Source organism: Spea bombifrons, chromosome 8 (genome assembly GCF_027358695.1).
Source record: "Spea bombifrons isolate aSpeBom1 chromosome 8, aSpeBom1.2.pri, whole genome shotgun sequence".
NCBI lineage: Eukaryota > Metazoa > Chordata > Amphibia > Anura > Pelobatidae > Spea > Spea bombifrons.
This window is the reverse complement of record NC_071094.1, coordinates 29,632,904-29,653,331: the sequence shown is the minus strand read 5'-3', so window position 1 is coordinate 29,653,331 and position 20,428 is coordinate 29,632,904. Positions and strand designations below refer to the sequence as shown.

Below are 20,428 nucleotides of genomic sequence, written 5' to 3'. Positions count from 1 at the left end.
AGTTCCAGTGTGGCTGTGCCCCAGTGTACAAAGCAAGGTCCATAAAGACATGGTTGGATGAGTTTGGTGTGGAAAAACTTGACTAGCCCCCACAGAGCCCTGACCTCAACCACATCGAACGTCTTTGGGAGATAGTGAGCCAGGACTTCTCATCCAACATCCGTGCCTGACCTCACATGTTCTACTGGATGAATGGGTGGAAACTCTTCAAAATCACACGGAAGCCTCCATAGAAGAGTGGAAGCTGTAAAGGGGGATGAACTAGATGTTGATGTTTATGTATTTAGACTGCGATGTCATAAAAGTCACAGTTGGTGTAATGGTCAGATGTCTCAGTACTTTAGTCCCTACAGTGTAGATATATATATACATTTTAACCTGACCCAAGTGGTTATTTTTTATGTATTCATTTTGGTTTATATTGTGTGGTGGATGTTGGTGGGGAATTAGGGTTAGGTAGAGATTAAAAATAATGCTTAAAAGATAGAAAAGTCTTACATGAATGAATATGCTTTAAAAAAAATCCCTACGTGTTCTGAAAAAATGCATAAGAAAGACAAAACGTTTACTGTCTGCTGCTCTTAACAGCCTCACCACTGATAAATGCAAATACTTCATAAGCTTAGACTTTTTTCCCCCTTTAAAAACAAACCAAACACCTGCTATAGCTGCAGCAACATTTCAAGACCCCGTGACCCGGGTGCTTCTCCCGGAGTTCTCCAGTTCAAACATTTCATTTCTTGCCCCACCCTCCGGACACTCATGAGCGACAATCTCTCCTGAACAGGGACCCATGAGCATACCTGGAACTGGGCTCCGGCTACTCCAGGACGCGGCCAGGGCTGCACACTGATGTTGGTGGGCGGTCCTGCTGATGTTGGTGGGCCGTCCCACTGGCATTAATGGGAGTTCCTGTTGATGTCGGGGGCGTTCCCACTCCCATTTAAAGGAAAAATGGGCGGGGAGTGGGGCTCACCTGGCAATCTCCGGGTCAAACCCGGAGAGTGCCCAGGGATGCCCATGAGGCAATGCAGCACAAGCTAGAAAAGTTAGGTCTTCAGTCACAAGAGGGCGATGTAGCACCAATAAGTGCTTGTATAACATGGACAGTATGATAAACTTAATTGTGCTGTAAATTTACACCAATATTTAACCTCTTAAGGACCAGGCTGTTTTTTATTTTTTTTGCACCCTTTGGGACCAAGGCTGTTTTAACACTTGTGGTGCTCGTCTTCAGCTGTAATTTTCTCCTCACCCGTTTAGTGTACCCACACACGTTATATATTGTTTTTTTCAGGACAAGAAGGGCTTTCAACAATTTCAAAAGTTACTGGGCCGATGTCTCATTTGAGACAGTATGGTGGTTCCATAATTTTAACTTAACCCAACCAAACCATTTTATTTTAGACAACCCAACCAACAGTATTTATCTTGGTGCATCTGGGCATGTTTTATGCATCTGTTTTCACACCACCTTGTGGTGGCAAAAACAGAAATATTACAGATGGATTAAGTTGGCCCATGTCTAATTTGAAACAGAATGGGGGTTCCTAATGTTAATTTTATCAATAAAAACTATATAGTTAAAAATACTGTCCTGGCTATATATCAAGGAGCAACATATTTTATGTGCCTGTTTTCACACTAACATCTTCAGACGTTGGTGCTAAGAAAAAATAAAAAACTATGCGTTTTTTGTCTGGCTGGATATGCACATAAACAGAAAAACAATTTGTATCCCGCAACATCAAACTAGTTCATCAAAGAAGCCAACCCATGGTAATTACGTAGGGATATAAGGGCATGCTTTATGTGTCTTTTTTCACACCAGCAATGTTGGTGATAAAGAAATAAATTATACATTTTTGTTTTTCTTTGACTGGATATGTGCACATACAAAGAAAACCTCAAAATTTCAGCAATATCCAAGGTGCATAGGTTTGGTTTGGTTATGGGGCATTACACAGTCTAAACTGGAAAAATCTGCAGTTCCATTTTTTTTTAAGAATTTACCTATGGATTTACTGGGCCTGTATATTATTTGAGGTAGTATGATGTTGCCGTATGTCAATTTAACCCGTGAAAACTATATACATACCTGGAAACTCTCTCCGGGTCAAACTGGTTCTCCGGGTCAACACTTCAATCCTCCTGGTTGTAGGGTCTTGACAAGCCCCGGAGCTCAGAAGTTCCCAGTTATGACTATATATTGTGAAAAAAGGACAGTCCACAGTGTATATCTACGGACACATGAGAATGTTTTATGCAGCTGTTTCGACGCCAACATCTCCAAAGTTGGTGTGGAAAAAGAATTAAAAAGGTTTCTTCTGACTCTATATGTACAAAAAACTCACAATTTGCATTCATAACATCTGCCAAGAACAGTCATGCCCTACACACACATAGGTTTGTCATGCTTATGGGACATTACAGGGTCACTTTTTTTTTATTTCACGCTTGGAATTTTTGTCATTATCCACATATTTTTTTGGGGAGGTGGGGAATAAAATGTAAGCAAATTTGACTTGAAAACATTTACTAGTTAATTATTGCTGCACTTCTGCAGAAGATCGTGGCAGGAGAGTGGATTTAAACACAGGATGTACTATTATGCCCAGCATCCTCAGTGGTAAGTAACTGCAGGCATTTTTAAAATTGGAAATTTGACATGTGGTCATCCTGCCCCCTGTGCTATTTGGGACATTGTTGAACCCAGCCAATTCAATTTGCCCCATCAAATCATATTTTTTTAAAAACTAATAATATATTAATACAGTACTTTTCAAATTAATGAGCTACACGAATTGAAGGGGACGGCAGTGGCATCAGTGGGGGGGGCCCAGAGGGGGCCATGGTCCCCCTATATCACGCTTTGCTCCCCGTATGCCCCCCCAATTGAAATGCCAATTTACCCTCAGCTTCTTAAGTAAGGCAATGGTCATCTTGGAGGTGTGTTGGAATGCTACACTGCGGCCCAGTCTGCAAAGGACTCCAAATCATCTGAATCATGCACTGTTTCAGTATGTCACAGTACATGTTGGCATTCATGGTCCCCTCAGTAAACTGTAGCTCCCCAGTGCTGGCAGCACTGATGCAGGCCCAGAGCATGACACTCCCACCACCATGCTTGACTGTAGGCAAGATACACTTGTCTTTATACTCCTCACCTGGTTGCCGCCACACACGCTTGACACTATCTGAACCAAATATGTTTATCTTGGTCTCATCAGACCACAGGACGTGGTTCCAGTAATCCATATCCTTAGTCTGCTTGTCTTCAGCAAGTTGTTTGCGGGCTTTCTTGTGTATCATCTTTAGAGGAGGCTTCCTTCTGGGACAACAGCCATGCAGACTAATTTGATGCAGGTTGCGGCGTATGGTCTTAGCACTGACAGGCTGACCCCCCCTCAACCTCTGCAGCAATGCTGGCAGCACTCATACTTCTATTTCCCAAAGACAACCTCTGGATATGACGCTGAGCACGTGCACTCAACTTTTTTGGTTGACCATGGCGCGGCCTGTTCTGAGTGGAACCTGTCCTGTGAAACCGCTGTCTGGTCTTGGCCACCATGCTGCAGCTCAGTTTCAGGGTCTTGGCAATTTTCTTATAGCCTAGGCCATCTTTATGTAGAGCAACAAATTTAATACACCTGCTCCCCATTCACACCTGAGACTTTGTAACACTAATGAGTCACATGACACTGGGGAGAGGAAATGGATAATCGGGCCCGATTTGCACATTTCCACTTAGGGGTGTACTCACTTTTGTTGCCAAGGTTTAGACATTAATGGCCGTGTGTTGAGTTATTTTGAGGGGACAGCAAATTTACACTGTTATACAGGCTGTACACTACTTTACATTGTAGCAGAGAGTCATTTCTTCAGTGTTGTCAAAATGAAAAGATATAATATTTACAAAAATGTGAGGGGTGTACTGACTTTTGTGAGATACTGTATTTATAGATATATTGTCAGCAGGAGCTAATATTAATAAATATTGTCAGTAGGGTCTAGTATTAATATATTATATTGTCAGCAGGGGAAATATTTATATATATTGGCATTAGGGTTTAATATTAGTATATATTGTCTGCAGTGTCCAATATTAACCCCTTGGCTGCTAAGCCATTTCCCACCCTGGTGCTAAGCTGGTTTTCGGCGTTTTGGTGCATCTCACGTTTAAACGCGTTTAGAAGTAAATTTCGTGGGAATAAACTATACAAACCATATATTGTTTTTTTCAGCACACCCAGCAGATTCCAAATATACCATTTTCATGTGTATGTCTCATTAGGTTTGCAAAATAAAGCCAAAAATGGGAAAAAGTGTAATTTTTCACTTCCGACTCAATAAAAACTAGTTCGTAATGTTATTTTTCTAAACTCTAATATCAAAAGCTGTGTTGCTAAATATTTGTAGTAGGTAACCGGTCTAAAATAAACAGAAATTGAGAACAGTAGACTGTGTTTTTCTAATATTTTATTGCTAAAAGTTAAATTTATTAGACTATCACAAGACATCTTTAAATTTAATGCATGGCTGCCGTCAATTAAACAGCTCTAGTTAAAATATGCCAACAAAACTTTATATTTTTAGAAACTACACCCCCAGCTGCAGCAAATGAGATCTTATTTGTATTTGTATCACAAATCTGACGTGCACAACAAATAAGTGAATATCACACTTCTAAAAATAAAAAATAAATTAAATTAAAAGAGACAAGTTCATTTATGTCTTGCGTACTCCAGTCTTGTGCTACGAATACATGCAGCCCCTCATTTGATGCGCCAAGGGGTGTAGTTTCTGCAAATATATACTTTATGTACCATAATTTCACTTTCCAGCTGTCTAGAGCTGTCTAAATGCAGACATCACCCCTAAATGTTTTAAGACAATTTTTTAACAAGATTCTCCAATCTGTCATATCTGAAGTTAAAGTGGTCTAGACATCTGGGAAGTTAAATTAGGGTACATAAAGTACACCCCTTGGAGCTTCAAATGAGGGGTTACATGTAATTCTAGGACAAAAGTTGAGTGCAGAAATAATGATGGAATATATTGCTTTGGCTAGAAAATGTTTTTTCTAACCATAGCGACATGTTCATTTGTGTCTTACGCACTCCAGGTTTGTACTAGAAACACATGTAGCCCCTCATTTGATGCGCCAAGGGGTGTAGTTTTTGCAAATATGTACTTTTTGTGCCAATTTAACTTCTTACGTGAGCAGTAATGCCACGTCAAGGCTTCAACCCTAATTACTGACCATTGGCTACCACAGTGATCATTTAGCTAGAATACTTAAACTTTTTTTTTATTAAAGTTAAACTAGCTTATGTTTAGATAATTTAATTTGGGGCAATTTTGATCTTTATTTATCTGCCTTTAGAGACCCCCAAATCATTATTTTAACTTTTCTTTGTATATTTTTATTTTTTAACTTAATATTTTTTATTCTTTTTTCACAAGCATTATACCGTTGGAAAGGTGAGGAGATTACGTTTCCAACGGTATATGTCGGGGGTCTGTAGCTGCTTAGATGCCTGAGATACACGCCCCCATATCGCTTTAACTGACAATTGTCAGTTATTAATAAAGTTGCGCGGTGACGTCATCGCATCATTACGCGCGACATCACCGGCCGGATCGGGTGGTCCCAGTGATGCCCTTCAATATGAGGGACAGATCGCCGGGGTAGGTGGTGTTTGGGGTCCACAGACCTCCATCAATGTAGGGTAGTGCTAGCGACGGCGTGGTGCCATCGTTAGCACCTGACTGGGACTGCTAGCGACGTCACCATGCCGTTGTTAGCAGTCAAGGGGTTAATATAATTGTCAGCAGGGGCTAATGTTTATATATATTGGCAGCAGGGCCTTATATTAATATATATTGGCAGCAGGGTCTAATATTAATATATATTGGCAGCAGGGTCTGATATTAATATATATTGGCAGCAGGGTCTGATATTAATATATATTGGCAGCAGGGTCTGTTAGTAAAGAATGAAAACTAACTGCCAGTTCATCTGTTAATTTGAAATCATATTTCAATCACAGTCTTAACTTCAAAGAGATAAGTACATATTATGTAGCTAAAAATGCACGTCTAAAGCATTTGTATCCTATTTGCTTGATGATAAGATGACCCTGATTATAAGATGATGCCCCCAAATTTGAGTAATAATTTAGGAAATGAAGAAAAGGCCTGAATGTCAGACTACCCTATGGGGAAAAAAAAGGCCTACTAGTAAATAATAATTCACATGTAAACTATTTATTCATATTTAATGAAAACTATGATTGAGAAAAATGCATTTCTTGTTTTTACTTCCTTTTATTCGCCAACCTGAACCCCAGTTATGCACATCTGCCCCCAAATTTGCCACACTGCCTCCAGATGTGCCTTATATCCCCCTATAGACCACTCTGCCCACCAGGTAAGCCTTATACCCCCTATATGACACTCTGTACCCCCAGACTCTCCAATGCATCCCCAGACTTGTCCCTCGTGCTCCAGACTCCCTGGTGTCTCTTGAGGGAAGCGCTTGGTAATGTATATCAAAATGTTACAATTGTGTTGCAATGTTGGAGGTTTAACACACTGGGACAAATTATTAGGCACATCCTGATAATACGAAGCTTGGAAGGCTGCTTCCAAGTAATTCATGTAATAGAATTGATTCACAGCCAAGTTGTTAGTTGAATAACATTTTTAACACAGCTACATGTACCTGCGTGTTTTCATTTTCCCGCAACTTGTGGGTTAAGAAATCCCAGAGCTGCTGCTGTTTTTCAATTTGCTTTAGAATGTGCAGAGAAAAATGGCTGCCACGAGTGAATATAGGAATATATACCCATCCCAGCTCGACTGAACTAAACCTCAAATTCAAAACTCAAAGTAAAGGAGTGCAGCATGTTGCTCGATGAGTATAGTCATAGCCACATTACAGAGTTTCTGTTATATTTGATTGTAATGGACATCAAATAGCCGCTGTTTATTATTTGGGATTGACATCCATTTTAAAAATATAAAGTTTTGTTTTCAACATTATATTGAATAGATGGCCTATCTGAGAGGAAAAAGCACTTGTTTATTGCGTTGACACAAGAAGCACGCAGTTTATCTAGTCACCGAAAGAGACAAGATGTTTTTCAAAGCAGCTGTTGTTATAGCCATTTCCGTTCTTTGTGCGGAGACATTTCCCATCAGACCAGGGAAAGGTAATTATCACAATCAACTAGGATACCTTTTACTAAAGCAAAGTTTTTTAGAAATGAAAAAAAGCATAAGTATAGGAATATTTAACGCACCTTTAATCTTACCACTATTGAGGCTTGTCCTTGTTTAGAAAACGTTTATATAGACATAGTAGGGATCCTAACCTTGATATTATTTTACTGTTTATAGCTTTGTACTGTACTCATATTTAGTCTTATTATGCATGCTTTTCTGGATATCCTTTTCTCCATCCTGAAACCACTAACCCCTAACTACTGCTTCAAGAGAACTAATACTCCGTCTTTTTACCCTTCACTTTGCTTCAGTTACCCATACTATTCCTTTACATTGTAAGCTCATGAGCAAGTCCCTCAAAAGTCCACCATTCCTGCCAGGAACCATACAGCTAGATGGCAAGCTCACAGACAGGTTTCTCAACTCCTGGCGTGTCTCTGTGTTATATGTATGTTTGTTATGTATGTGTTAACCACCCCATTTAAATTATACATTGTAACATTGTATATTGGTTCTTTTTGGTTCGGATTACCACCTGGATGATAGTGTTGCAGTAGATCTGACTATACTGCTAAAATGTTATTATTGTTCACTGTTGTTTTTGTAACTCAGGATAAATTTCATGTTTGGCAGGCCAAGTTACAATGCCAATTGTTCTAACGCCAGCTTGGTTTCATTTGCAGAGACAGGGAGGCATCTACATCAGAAGCTTCCACGTGGTGATGTACGCACCATGAATTCTAGTGGTGAAGGGAGGACTACAGAAGGTATTAAAGGGTTATATCGGGGGTGAATTCATGTTTACAGTAGCTGTAGGGCCATGTAGCTAGATGGGGTGCCAGCGGGTGGTGCAAACCATCTGGGGCCGAGACAGATCCCTCTTCCTACATACTGAGTTTTGGGCAAGCTGAGCACAACTGAGCCATAGCATAATGAATGCTTTTCGTGAGCATCCATTACTAAGCTTAGAAGTTTAAGCTGGCTCCTTCACTCTTGACAAGTCTGGTCATAGCCCACGCTAGTTACCCAGCAAGCAACTATAGGGCTAACATCACTCCTAAAGAATATATATCTGGCTGTCTATCATCTATCTATTGTACACAGTTCCTATCTCATAGTCGGTGTGTTTTATATTATGTGTCATTTGTGAGATTTTTCAATATCTGTCATTAGAAACCTGCTTTAGGTTAACTTACTATAACATAGGGCAAAATAGAGTGTTGTTCAAATGTACTATCGCTGAATATGTGCAATATTTTTTTTCTCTGTCATAAAGGATCAAAGATACAGAAAGATGATCGCTTATTTTTTGTTAGATGGATTGATTCGGGTATGTATTTTCTTTTTACATCAGTGTTTATAGAACAGTAACCTAAACAATATTTTATATCCATTTTCCTAAATGTAATATTCATGGCAATAGCCACATTCACTGTGCCTTAAATATATCATCAGAATATTAAAGGAACCTGCAGGTCTTTCCAAAAGCAATCATATTATTTCTCTATTATTATTGGTGGGAGGAAGGGGGCAAATAACTGTTATGAAGACTTTGAATCATTTTTCTTGTTACGTCAAATTTCTCTGCTCTCTCTACAGTGATTCCAAACTCGCCAACACTCTCCAGATGTGTGGTTGGAGGAAGTTTCGTTTTGGTAGCCGGATTGATGACGTATTTTTGTGTATAGTAAGTTTTTACTTAGATTTTTTTATTATTTAAATGCAAACAGTAAAGAACAAAACACAGAATAAAACATCAAGATTACCCTGAATTAGGATGATTTAACTATCAAATAAGGTTTATGGGGAAAGAAGATCAGCAGACTATATAGGCATTATAGCTCATTTTTGCCATCAAACGGTATCTTGAATTAGCAAGTAAAAATTCACAAGTCCCGACCGATCCCACTGGAAATCATTCAAACCTTTATATGGCCATTACTGCTATTTTATTTATTCATCATGGGGAGATGTTAGAAAAGAGTAAAAACGTCTGTTGAGAAGTTTTCCTTAATGTTTTTGGTAACAAACTGGTAACCTGATACTTTATAAGGAACATGTTTATGCATCTTGCAAGTAAAAGAGTGTATATGAGATCATGTGAAGTGTGGAAGAAGATGAAACATGGAACTAATCTGTTGAATACAATTGTGTATTTTAGTAGGCGGATAAAAAATCAGTGTCATTTATTTGGCAAAGAAAGTGAGAAAACAACACAGAATGGGGATGATATCAGCGAAAGAGAGGAGATAACGAAAGATAAGAAGAAAGTAAAAGAGAAAAAAAACAAAAAGCTGAAGACATACCGTAAACAAAAGATGAAGAAAAACAAACTGAAGTTTAAAATGAAACACCCTAAACCGAAGAAATTGAAGAAACCAAAAACGTTGAAATTCAGCAAACTTAAGAAACTGAAAATTAAAAAATCCAAGGTACCCAAACTCAAGCTCATGAAACGGCAGAAGAGAAAGAAGTAGTTTTGATTTTGTAAACGGATGTTATTGGTATACAAATAAAGGTTAGATAGCAATAGGAAAATCAAGTATTTTCTGTTTCTTTTTTTCTAAATTAACCTTGCTTTACAAATGTTTAAATCGTGCAGTAAACAATTTGGCAATGATAACATTCACGGGATAGCAACGTAAATAACAATATAAGGTTGATGTCACAGTGGAGTAACTGGCCTTGTGACAATGAAGAACTTAATGTGTAAATCTTCTAGTAAGAAACACACACAGTTAAGTTGGTTGAAATCCTTCATGAAGTTCCTAGTGGAGTAAACATAATACCGGTGCCTCTGATGCCCGATGTGCCAGTGAGGTTGTATATGTATCCAGAAACTGCTTATCAAGATTTATTAAGGGTCTAGGTTTTGAATTGATGCTATTTTCTTTTGGCAAAGGTTATCATTGAGATGGGATTGACTACCTCTGAACTTGTTTTAGCTGACTTCTCTTGCTGGCCATCATTTCATCCAGAAGCACATAACGAAAAAAATAGTTAACACACAATATACCTTTCCTTGTCATTTTCTGAAAGTCTATCCATTTCCCAGGAAGATGCAAGATGGTATGTACCTAACCCACATAAATAAAAGCGTGATGTAACATGGATCCACAGGACCTCTGTGCCTTTAAACAGCCTGCCTGGCCTCTTCTGACCTCTATTTCATCCGACTACTGGACTAGTATATGACCTGTGGAACAGTACCCCAGATATGCCTTATAACCCCTATATGCCACTCTGCCCCCCAGATATGCCTTATAACCCCTATATGCCACTCTGCCCCTCCAAATATGCCTCATAACCCCTATATGCCACTCTGCCCCCCAGATATGCCTCATAATCCCTATATGCCACTCTGCCCCCCAAATATGCCTTATAATCCCTATATGCCACTCTGCCCCCCCCAGATATGCCTTATACCCTCTATATGCCATTCTGCCCCAATATGCCTTATACCTCCTATATGCCATTTGGCCCCATTATGCCTTATACCGCCTATATGCCATTCTGCCCCCAAGATATGCCTTACACCCCTATATGCCATTCTGCCCCAATATGCCTTATACCTCCTATATGCCATTTGGCCCCATTATGCCTTATACCCCCTATATGCCATTCTGCCCCCAAGATATGCCTTACACCCCCTATATGCCATTCTGCCCCCAAGATATGCCTTACACCCCCTATATGCCGCTCTACCCCAGATATGCCTTATACCCCCTATATGCCGCCCTACCCCAGATATGCCTTATACCCCCTATATGCCGCCCTACCCCCGGATATGCCTTATACCCCTATATGCCGCCCTACCCCCGGATATGCCTTATACCCCCTATATGCCGCCCTACCCCCGGATATGCCTTATACCCCCTATATGGCACCCTGCCTCCCCCAGATATGCCTTATACCCCCTATATGCCACTCTGCCCCCCCAGATATGCCTTATACCCCGCTATATGCCACTCTGCCCCCCCAGATATGCCTTATACCCCGCTATATGTGATTTTGTCCCCCCTGTATGCCATCCTGGCCCCCCGAGATATGCCTTATACCCCCTATATGCCATTCAACCCCCCATATATACCTTATACCCTCTATATGCCATTCTATATGGCCCCGCAATATATTATTAACAGCAATCACGCTCCTATCATGGTAAATCAAGCAGTATATGCTGGAATCTGGGTATGCCTGGGACTGTGATTCCTGTTAACAACATATACATTAATATTGTTATTGAATTTTTTTTTCCAATTTTGGTACGTTACTTTTAATAAGTGTGTGTTTTTTTTTTTTTTGTTTTTTTTTTTAAAAGGTGTGTGGGTGGGTCATTTTTGGCCAAGTGAATCTTGAATTTTCAGTTTTGGTACAGAATTTTAATTTCGATGCATCCCTACTTAGAACCAAAAAAATTTGACAACTCCTGCAAAAAAATGATTTTTTTCCCCACTATTTTTTAAAATGTTACCAATGTTAAACAATTACTCACGCAAAAATGCATCAAAAGAAAGGCTTATCTTTCCTTTAAGAAAGTATAAAAACTGTGTGGGTGTTCTAGACAAATAAGGGGAACCATGACTAAACATGGTTGGGAAAAAGCTTTGGTCACTAGAGTGATAACAATCCAGAGTTTTTAAAGAAGTTAAAAAATTGTACAGACAGAATGATTAATAAAGTTTCCCTTTGTGACAGCTCTGACTTACCTTCCTATGTGATGAATTGTAGAGATAGGTTGAAAAAAAATTGTTGAATAGAGAAAAAAAAAAAAACCTAACATGGAGACACAGTTTACACAAGTCAAATATATCATTCTTACGAACGCCCCAAAAATAACACCCTGCTATCTGGACATCTACATTCTATACAATACGTTCGCGTTTGGGTCCCAGTAGTGCACGCATGTTATATTTTCTCCTCTTATATTTTCCAGGTGTTTTATACTAGTTTATTTGTTCAAAACTGGATTATATTTACGCATTATATTTCATACATCAGCGCAAAGCAATTTTCTGTCTTCAAACACCTTGAGATGCACAGTGATAACATTTTATTTGGGATTAAGAAAACATTACCACATTTTTACACCATTTTAAAGGGTAATAAAAGGCATTACAAATTAAATAAAACACACTTACCGTCAAATTGCAAAAACACAAAATTTGTAAAAACTAATTAAAACTTTTCATATAAATATTTCCTGTTTTAATGCTGCCATTTACTTTTGCCAAATTAACAAAGACAAGATGATCACAAAAATGGCTGTTTTTTCTTTTCTTTACAACAAGACAAACAATACCATAGCAACTGTGTGAAAATAAGTGATCCATGTTGTTTTGAACACCAATGGTCAAATACTGTTTAAACAGGACAAACTACCCAAAGAGTAAAGAAAATGTAGCGGCCTCACTAATTTTCCTGAGGCATAACAAGGGCATACGATCCAACCTGCCCTTCGCATCGTAGCTGATGTATGAGTTCTTGCTTATTTCTTTTCCTGCTCACAACCAAAAACCTTCCCTCACCCTGTCCATGAGACTTACTCTTGAGGCCGTACCTTAGAGCTAACTGATGTATAAGCTTCCGTTCTTCATTGCTAAGTCCTCTAGAAAAGGTTAGATCGTCCTGGTTATGAGAAGAGGCATAGACCCTAATGATTTGTTCAAGGTCGCTCTTGTTTATTTTGTGCTTGGTTGACACAAGGCCTAGGCCCTCGCGATGAAATTGCTCTGTTACAGATATGGGCTCAGCTATTCCTTCTCCTGACTTGCCCAGTCCTCCACCAGTCCAACCCATCTTCCGTAAGAGCTGGTTTCCAATATTATCCTCCTTAATCTGCTGTCTGTTAGCCTCCGTTTTTGACCATCCCTGAATCTGGTGTCTTGAAATAGCATCTTGCACGGAGCTATTCTTTACGTTGTTAATCACCACAGGCTGCGTCTTCTTTAGAACCTTCACTGCCTCTTCAGCTGCGGTATGCTTGACAGTTTTCCTAAGCCCAATCGCTTCAGCTAGAAATTGACCTTCCATGAATACCTTGCACTTCCAATTAAAGCCTTCAATTTTCTCAAATATATAATCTACTGTCACTTTGTTGAACTGAGCCGTGTCATTTAATGTGCACACTGGATTCGAGGCCTTTTCATAAATCATAACGTCTTTTAGTTCTGTAAAGTGAGCGCTAGTTTGAGGTTGACTGCAGCTACTCTTTTGCAGGTTGGGCTGTTGGCTTTTGAGGATACTGACCGCTTTCTCGGCTGCCGCATGCTTGCTGCTCTTTTTATTTCCATAACCATGTGCTATGTAATGATCCTGCACATAAACACTACATCGCCACGTTTTGCTGGGAGTCATCTCATACCTGTACTCAACATTCATTCTGTTAAAGGTGGCAGAGTTGTTCAGAATTCCTATCGCATCACAAGCATTTTCTGTGAGTATAAAATCGGTCCATGATTTGGACGGTAGCCCCGCTTTGGTAAAATCATGAATTTGTGACCCAGATTGTGAGAAGTTATCAACATTTTGCTGTTTAAGAACTGGCGGAAAATCCTTTAAAGGCCTGTTAATTAACCAAACTACAAAATCCCCTTGATACGTATGTCCATATCGCCGCGTTACTTCTACAACTTCTACGGGTCTTTTTAGCAGTTCTATGGCATTCTTAGCAGCTCGATCGCGTGCTCCATTCTTACTTCCAGAGTAACCAGTAGCTAAATATATATCCTGACATCTCACTTCACAAGCATAACCATCTTTTGGAAGTGTATGGTTTTCAGGGAGGCAGGAAGGGTTAATTTCCCTTAAAGGGGCATAAATGTATTCTGGATTTTTCTTACAAGCCTGAATGCTGCGAGTTAACAGGAAGGTGTAATTAACTTGTTTATCATCAAAGCTTAAGGTAGGGTTTGCCGTATTCTGTCTCACAATGTCCGAAAGCTGTTTAATGAAAGCCGTCTTATCTTGAGTCTGTAAATTATGTCTGCCAGCTTCCCTGTTTTGCTTGTATTTGTCTGGTTGATGGGGCAAACCAACAAAGCCAAAGCCTTTTCTTGCTTGTTTGTCTTTATAAGAGTTGAAGACATTACTGTGAAAGTCTTTGGATGTTTCTGAATAGTGAGATTCATATTTTGCAGAGTAATTCTGTGTCATTCTTGACATGAAATTCCCAGGTTCAGACTTGCTTTGGTCCTCCATTGTTTTGGAGGCATCATAAATAAAGGGATGAGGCTCAGGCTCCATTTCGTTATCCTCCTCAGTTACACAGACATCATCTGCAGTGAACACACAGGAATTTTGTACCACGCTGTCCTCAATTTGGGCGGAATCAAAGGAACGCATTGATGGTGCATCTGCAGTCTGAAGGTCAGCACCTTGTGTTTTCTTGGTAGGCTCAAGCTTGCTGTCATCATCTGTGCCGACTACAAAATGTACTGGCTGAAAACGTGGTCGTGGACCAAGCCTAGATGCAAACTTTTTTTGTGGTTGTTCAGCTGTGAAGATTTAAGAAATCAAATTATTGTCAGGAATAAAAAGTCACCCTCCTTAATAGATTAATACAGGGCTTGACAAATTTGTTGTGAATCTAGGCGCCAGCTAAAAAAGTTAGGAGCCAGGATTTTTTTTTTACACTAACAGTTGGTTAGGAGTGATCTGATCATCATCAACCCACTTACCAAACTCACAGCATTTGACCGGGAAGCACCCTAGACTTTCAGGTCAGTGCTGGTTTTTGTTGTTACAAAACAAAGAACCCCCTGCCCCTGTCCCTGAAGCTGAACGCAATTGCTGGTCTATAGACCAGCCATTGCAGGGGGGAGTCTCTTTGATGACTGCTGTAGGCTTCCATGCCTACAGGAATCATCACAGGGCTTGTTGGGGCTCGTTTTTGCTGTTGCTGGCCTGCCTGGCAGACCACCAGCAGCAGAGCCCCGTACAAAACGGGAATTAACCCCTTAAATGCGGCGATCGCGGGATTGAAGGGGTTAACGCTGCACTTTCGCTCTCCCGGAGCGATCAGGCAGCAGGGGGATGTTGTGTCAGGTCCCCACACTTGTGTGGGGACCCAATCAATACTCAACCCCCTTTCCTGAAGCTGCCTGTGGCAGCTGAAAATGCGATTGCTGGTTTTCCAGCAACCGCGTTTTCAGCCTACAGAATCACTCCGTGGAAGTGATCTCAGGCTCGGGGGCGGGCTCTAAGTGGCTGTGCTGTCTGCCCAGACTCCTGGGCAGACAGCAGCAGCAGCGCCCCCCGCGATCACAGGCTGACAAACACCAAGCGCCAGGACAAAATTCTGAGTCGCCATGGCGCCTGGGATTTGTCGAGCCCTGAATTAATAAACAAATAATGTTTAACTTACAGTACAAATATTTGAGTGCAGATTGTCCCGAATACAAAAGCAAGAGTGTCATATTACCCTTCTGCCATACCATGATTTCAATAAAAATTATTTTTTAGGGCAAGCTACTGAAGTTCCTACTGAACACACTACCTGACCCTGCAGCGCAGAACAGTATTTACCTACGGGAGGAGATCACACTAAGCACTATATTCACTGCAGGAGAGTTGATGAGTATAACTCCCTGATATCACTATCACCTTCTCCTTCAAAGAAGGAAAAACAAAGGAGAGAGATGACTTTCAAGAAATCTGTATTAGCTGTGCATTCTTCCTGGTCACTACAACCTTTCTTACATGAGAAGATCGCTTGGGTTTGCCTTTTATAACACTTTTTCAAGGCAGAGAGTTGGAATGGTGGCAACATTTTAATGAATACACCTCAATATGGGTAGCAAGAATAAAAACATATCACACAGCTGCTGTGCAACTACAACTCCCATGATCCTTATGCTGCAGAGGCACTCATAATGAGTACTTACTGGCATCATAGTTGTGTTTTCTTTACAGCCCGGTGACATTTCATGTCTTAAAAGTATACTTACCATTATCTGCACCTCCTGGCCTTTTAGTTGCTTTGGCCCCTGGAACAAGCTCAAAAGATGGCATCTCACCAATATCAATCTCTTCAGCCATCTGGTGAACCTTTTGCGTCAGCAGCTCCCCGTACCTATGCAGACAAACATAATATAAATGAGTTTACCCAGCACCAACTGCGACAGGCTCAATGCAATGGTGATAAATACAGAAAACAACAGCTCTGATCTGTGAAAAAAACAAATGTAACGCCCAGGCCAATTCGTATAAAGTTTAGCTGCAGAGAAGAGTCGTCGTTTATGTAGAAGAGGTTTGAGCAACCTAAAAAAACTACAACCCTGTGTTTTCATCACTTATCACTGCTGAGTGGGGCAAGATAAAGCAATCTAACAATGGTATACTAAAAATGTGTACTTTTCTGATTATTGAAATATAGTGAGATGTTATTCTCTGCATTTAAAAATGAAATCACGTTTCCATAGCAGCGTTACCAGTAAACATCATTCAGGAGTTTGACGATTCTGGAGACGATTACAAAACGACGTCTGTGAGTCAGTGGACTATAGAAGGCTATTTTAGAACATTTATTAACATTACAAGAATCCAATATTTAAATTGCATATTTATAATTATGGATATCTGAAGCCACACCCTTTTATTTAGTTGCACGTGTATGCCCTTACGTCACGTATGACCACTATACAAATGATTTTAGTATCCCAATAAAGAATGATTGCCATATGGCGAAACATTCGTTCCACCCTTAGAGTTTAATCACGAAGAAACCTGGATTTTCTACCAAGCCGCAGGTAAACATCTGCCTCGTATATTGTCTTATATCATATATGTCGTTACTTAGAAACAGTTTTAAGTACAACATGTTTCCGAGGGTCTTTCAAAGAGAAAGTCTATGCAACTTCTAAGTAGCCTTATCTGCTGAGATTAGATTATCAACAAAGTGCTGTCACATATGGAAATAGCCCCTAGAGATACACATTACATACGTAACATATGCGTAACAGTAACAGGCTGCATCTGCAAGACTTTTCCAAATACACATAACTTTACACGTTCATTACTGGACTAAACTACGCTGAACTGCGTCGATGACAGTGGACCTTTCATGTTTATGCCTCTAGACACCAATAGCAAAAAATGATGAAACTGAGTGTTATGTGTGACACCTCCCCATGTCTGTCCAAACATGGCCCTTGTACACTACCATTCCTTCCTCCCAGGAGATGGGAGTCAAGGTTTAAAATGAACGTGGAATGGCACAGAGATGCTGGAGGGCTGCAGTTACCCAGGCACCGGCCCTAGGCCAGGGACTCACCGGTTGCCCATGAAGACAATGTTGGTCCACACCACGGACAGGGCAATGAGCTGCTCCACCTTGCGGCCAGGGTAGAGGTGAAGGTGTTTCTGCAGAAACTGCTTGCGGGCTGCCCACTGCTTGTCGCTCTCGTGGTACTGGCGAAAGTCCTCCACACGCACCCGGTCCATGTCACCATCCCCCTGCACGGGGTCTCTTGTGTTCCCATCCATCGTCACCGTTTAAGAAGCATGAATCCAGCGGAACAGCAGCGAGGAAAGCAGTCACGGGCTCGCTTCCACGCGAATAAACGCTTCTACCGGCCGATATATTTAATACCCGTCCGGGAGAATCACAACCATGCGTGACGTTTGCTGCAGAATTACAGCACAACCATAGACAGAGGACATGGGATAGAATGTCTCCTCGGAACATCCGCAGGGAGCGTCTCCTGAAAGCTCCATAAAGTAGAACAGCGGCCCCTACTGAGCTCCGGGTGCCTTTGCAGGCACTGGGCTTGGGTGCTGTTAGGTTGCATAGCACTGCACCTTTTATTAGATCAGGTCTGACAGTTCTGGTTTATAGGTTAAGTTGCTCATTAATGTCTCTAGTGTGTCTTAGAAACATGACTTGCTTCTAAGATCCCAGCTTAAAGCAGTGGCGTGAAATATATTTCATGTATTTAAGGTGTCATTAAGGAGAAGTGATGCATAATCTTTTAAATTTGAGTAAAATGCCCATGGCGAGATCCCACGTTTTTCTTCAAACAAGGGTTACAAATTCATAATGCCCCTAAAGCATAACTATGATGGCATTTTTGTCAGGCTGGTGCCCAAAAGGATACAGAGGTAGGCTAAAAATAATAAAAATGGTTGTTAATAAGATAAACTGTCATTAATGTGGCTTTCCAGACTCCTGGGATCCAAGAGCGAGATGTCCTTCTTCACTATTATCTCCTTAATGATTTGCTGTCTATACCCCAACATCCAACTTCGGGTCCTCTAGATTGAATACTAAATGCCTTGATTTTGGAGCTCATCAGCTTCTGGAGACCTGAACTGTCTCTGCCATGTCCATGTGTAGTAGTAGTAGTAATAACATTATTAATAATAATAATAATAATATGTTACCAGCGAGCTCCAGCCATCATATGCACTTTAACGCTGTGTGGCTCCTTTGAAATTTTCATGGTGTCCACTTTGCAAACATGGGGGGGATTCTGCGGAATGCATTAGAGAAAGCAGTGTGTTTGGTGGAAACGCCGGGTGTGGATGAACTGTCTGAAGTGGGTGCTTGGTGAATTATTAATAAAGGAGTGGTTGGTGACTGAAATATTAGTAATGCGTTTCACTATTAACGAGCAGCAGTGATCTTACATTAAAGGGGCGTAATTCTGGCTGATATTGTAATTAAAAAGAGTTGACTAATTACATAACATATACCGCAGCCTTCATTCCAAGCAATATGTGTCACTTTTATTATGTTCATAAAGTGCAGCAAGATGGACATTATGTTATCCTGGCTATGAATACCGATATTCTCATTCCACCTATACCAGATATATATAAAGGTATTTTTATATGAAGAGGCACAAAAAGCAGTTGAGGGTGTTTTTGAAAGGGCTTGTGCATGGCTGGGACTACTTTCCGGTGAATAATTTCCCTTGGATCATATCTCCATTGATATAAATATATATATATGGATGACCATTTTTCACCCCACAATACTTGCTGCCCTTAATGATGACCTCTTTGGCCCCTTACTAAATACTGACCATGAATTGTAATATGGAGTGGCGACTAGACCACAAGTTCACATATGCACACATATGTATTCTATAAATTATTCAGAATCCTTGGGAACAATGTTGATTTTCATCAATCTGGGACACGTGGTCACCTTATTTGGAATAGTGTTTTCGCTTTCTCTTCAGATGAGCACAGGTGGCTATAAACTTCAGACACCGATCAACAGGAGATCCTAAAAGCCTGTGTTTTGGGCAGTTCTTCATAACTTGAGAACCCTGGTGTCACTGCATACACATCCAATCACACCTTGATTAAACAATATGCTCTCGGGACTTTTGTTATTCACCTGAATTAACGATAGCGTCTACATTTTGTCGCTGGGTTGCATGGGGAGACATCTATGTTTGGTCTTATATATATACCCAGGAACACTCAGGGTTTGGCCCTGCATCTCAGGGTTTTTGACCCAATCTCACCTTCTTTGGGTGAAGGGGCAGATTTTTGGGGTCACGTACTCTGGAGCTGACTTACATGATTACAAGTCAAGGTTTCCATGAGGATCAGTACTATAACAAATTTGACAAGTTACCTGGCTGTTTCCTATTAACTATGGGATGTTTTTTCTTGGCTTTTAATTATTATTATTTTTTTTTTTTTTTACAAATAATAGACAATTTTGACACTATTCTCAAAGAAATTGCCATAATGATAGCATCTATTTCATCAAAATGCTAAGAAAAAAAATCTCTTCTACTCCCAAATTCAATTTTATTCACAAAACATTTTCTTAATAAAAAAAAAAAAAATTAAAACGCCTCTGTGCCATACTCCTTGTACTATCTTATTAAGCTCTTTGTAAGGTCCAGGAGAATCTGAAAGGATGCATGCCACAGCCCGTGTCTCCTTTTATTTTGTAGAATCCACAACCCAAACATCTTAAGAAGCTGCTTTTGTTACACTTTTTAAAAACTGAATTTGTTAATCACTCTATTAATCTGTTTGGACTTCAAATATGATCAATTGACACGTTCAGGTGATGAAAATTAAAATATTGCAGGAATAGCCAAGAATGGTTCTTCAGCTGGTACTTACTATTGACACACATGTATTGTACATTGTAATCTAACATAATTCGAGGAACGTAGAGAACGTGTGCTTTCGAAGGCGTCAAGAAAAGTAAAACCAAAGATATGCAAGG

At 40.2% G+C, this 20,428-nt stretch overlaps 1 protein-coding gene across 1 annotated transcript; it reads right to left on the bottom strand.

The window, feature by feature from the left end:
* Nucleotides 1-12,260: 12,260 nt before the first annotated feature.
* Nucleotides 12,261-17,743, bottom strand: NKRF (NFKB repressing factor). The gene is made up of 3 exons (XM_053473621.1): nt 17,504-17,743; nt 16,179-16,303; nt 12,261-14,726 (listed from the first exon to the last, which is right to left on the bottom strand). The coding sequence occupies exons 1-3, from the start codon at nt 17,713-17,715 to the stop codon at nt 12,643-12,645; spliced, it is 2,421 nt and encodes an 806-aa protein (XP_053329596.1). The 5' UTR covers nt 17,716-17,743; the 3' UTR covers nt 12,261-12,642.
* Between the last annotated feature and the right edge of the window lie 2,685 nt (nt 17,744-20,428).

What these genes read in the sequence shown, in the direction of transcription:
- NKRF (XM_053473621.1), bottom strand. Translation starts at nt 17,715, where the DNA reads ATGGATGGGAACACAAGAGACCCCGTGCAGGGGGATGGTGACATGGAC. An exon ending in ATTGTCTTCATGGGCAACCG is followed by an intron (nt 16,304 to 17,503) that starts GTGAGTCCCTGG and finishes TTGTCTGCATAG; the next exon opens with GTACGGGGAGCTGCTGACGC. An exon ending in GCCAGGAGGTGCAGATAATG is followed by an intron (nt 14,727 to 16,178) that starts GTAAGTATACTT and finishes AAATCTTCACAG; the next exon opens with CTGAACAACCACAAAAAAAG.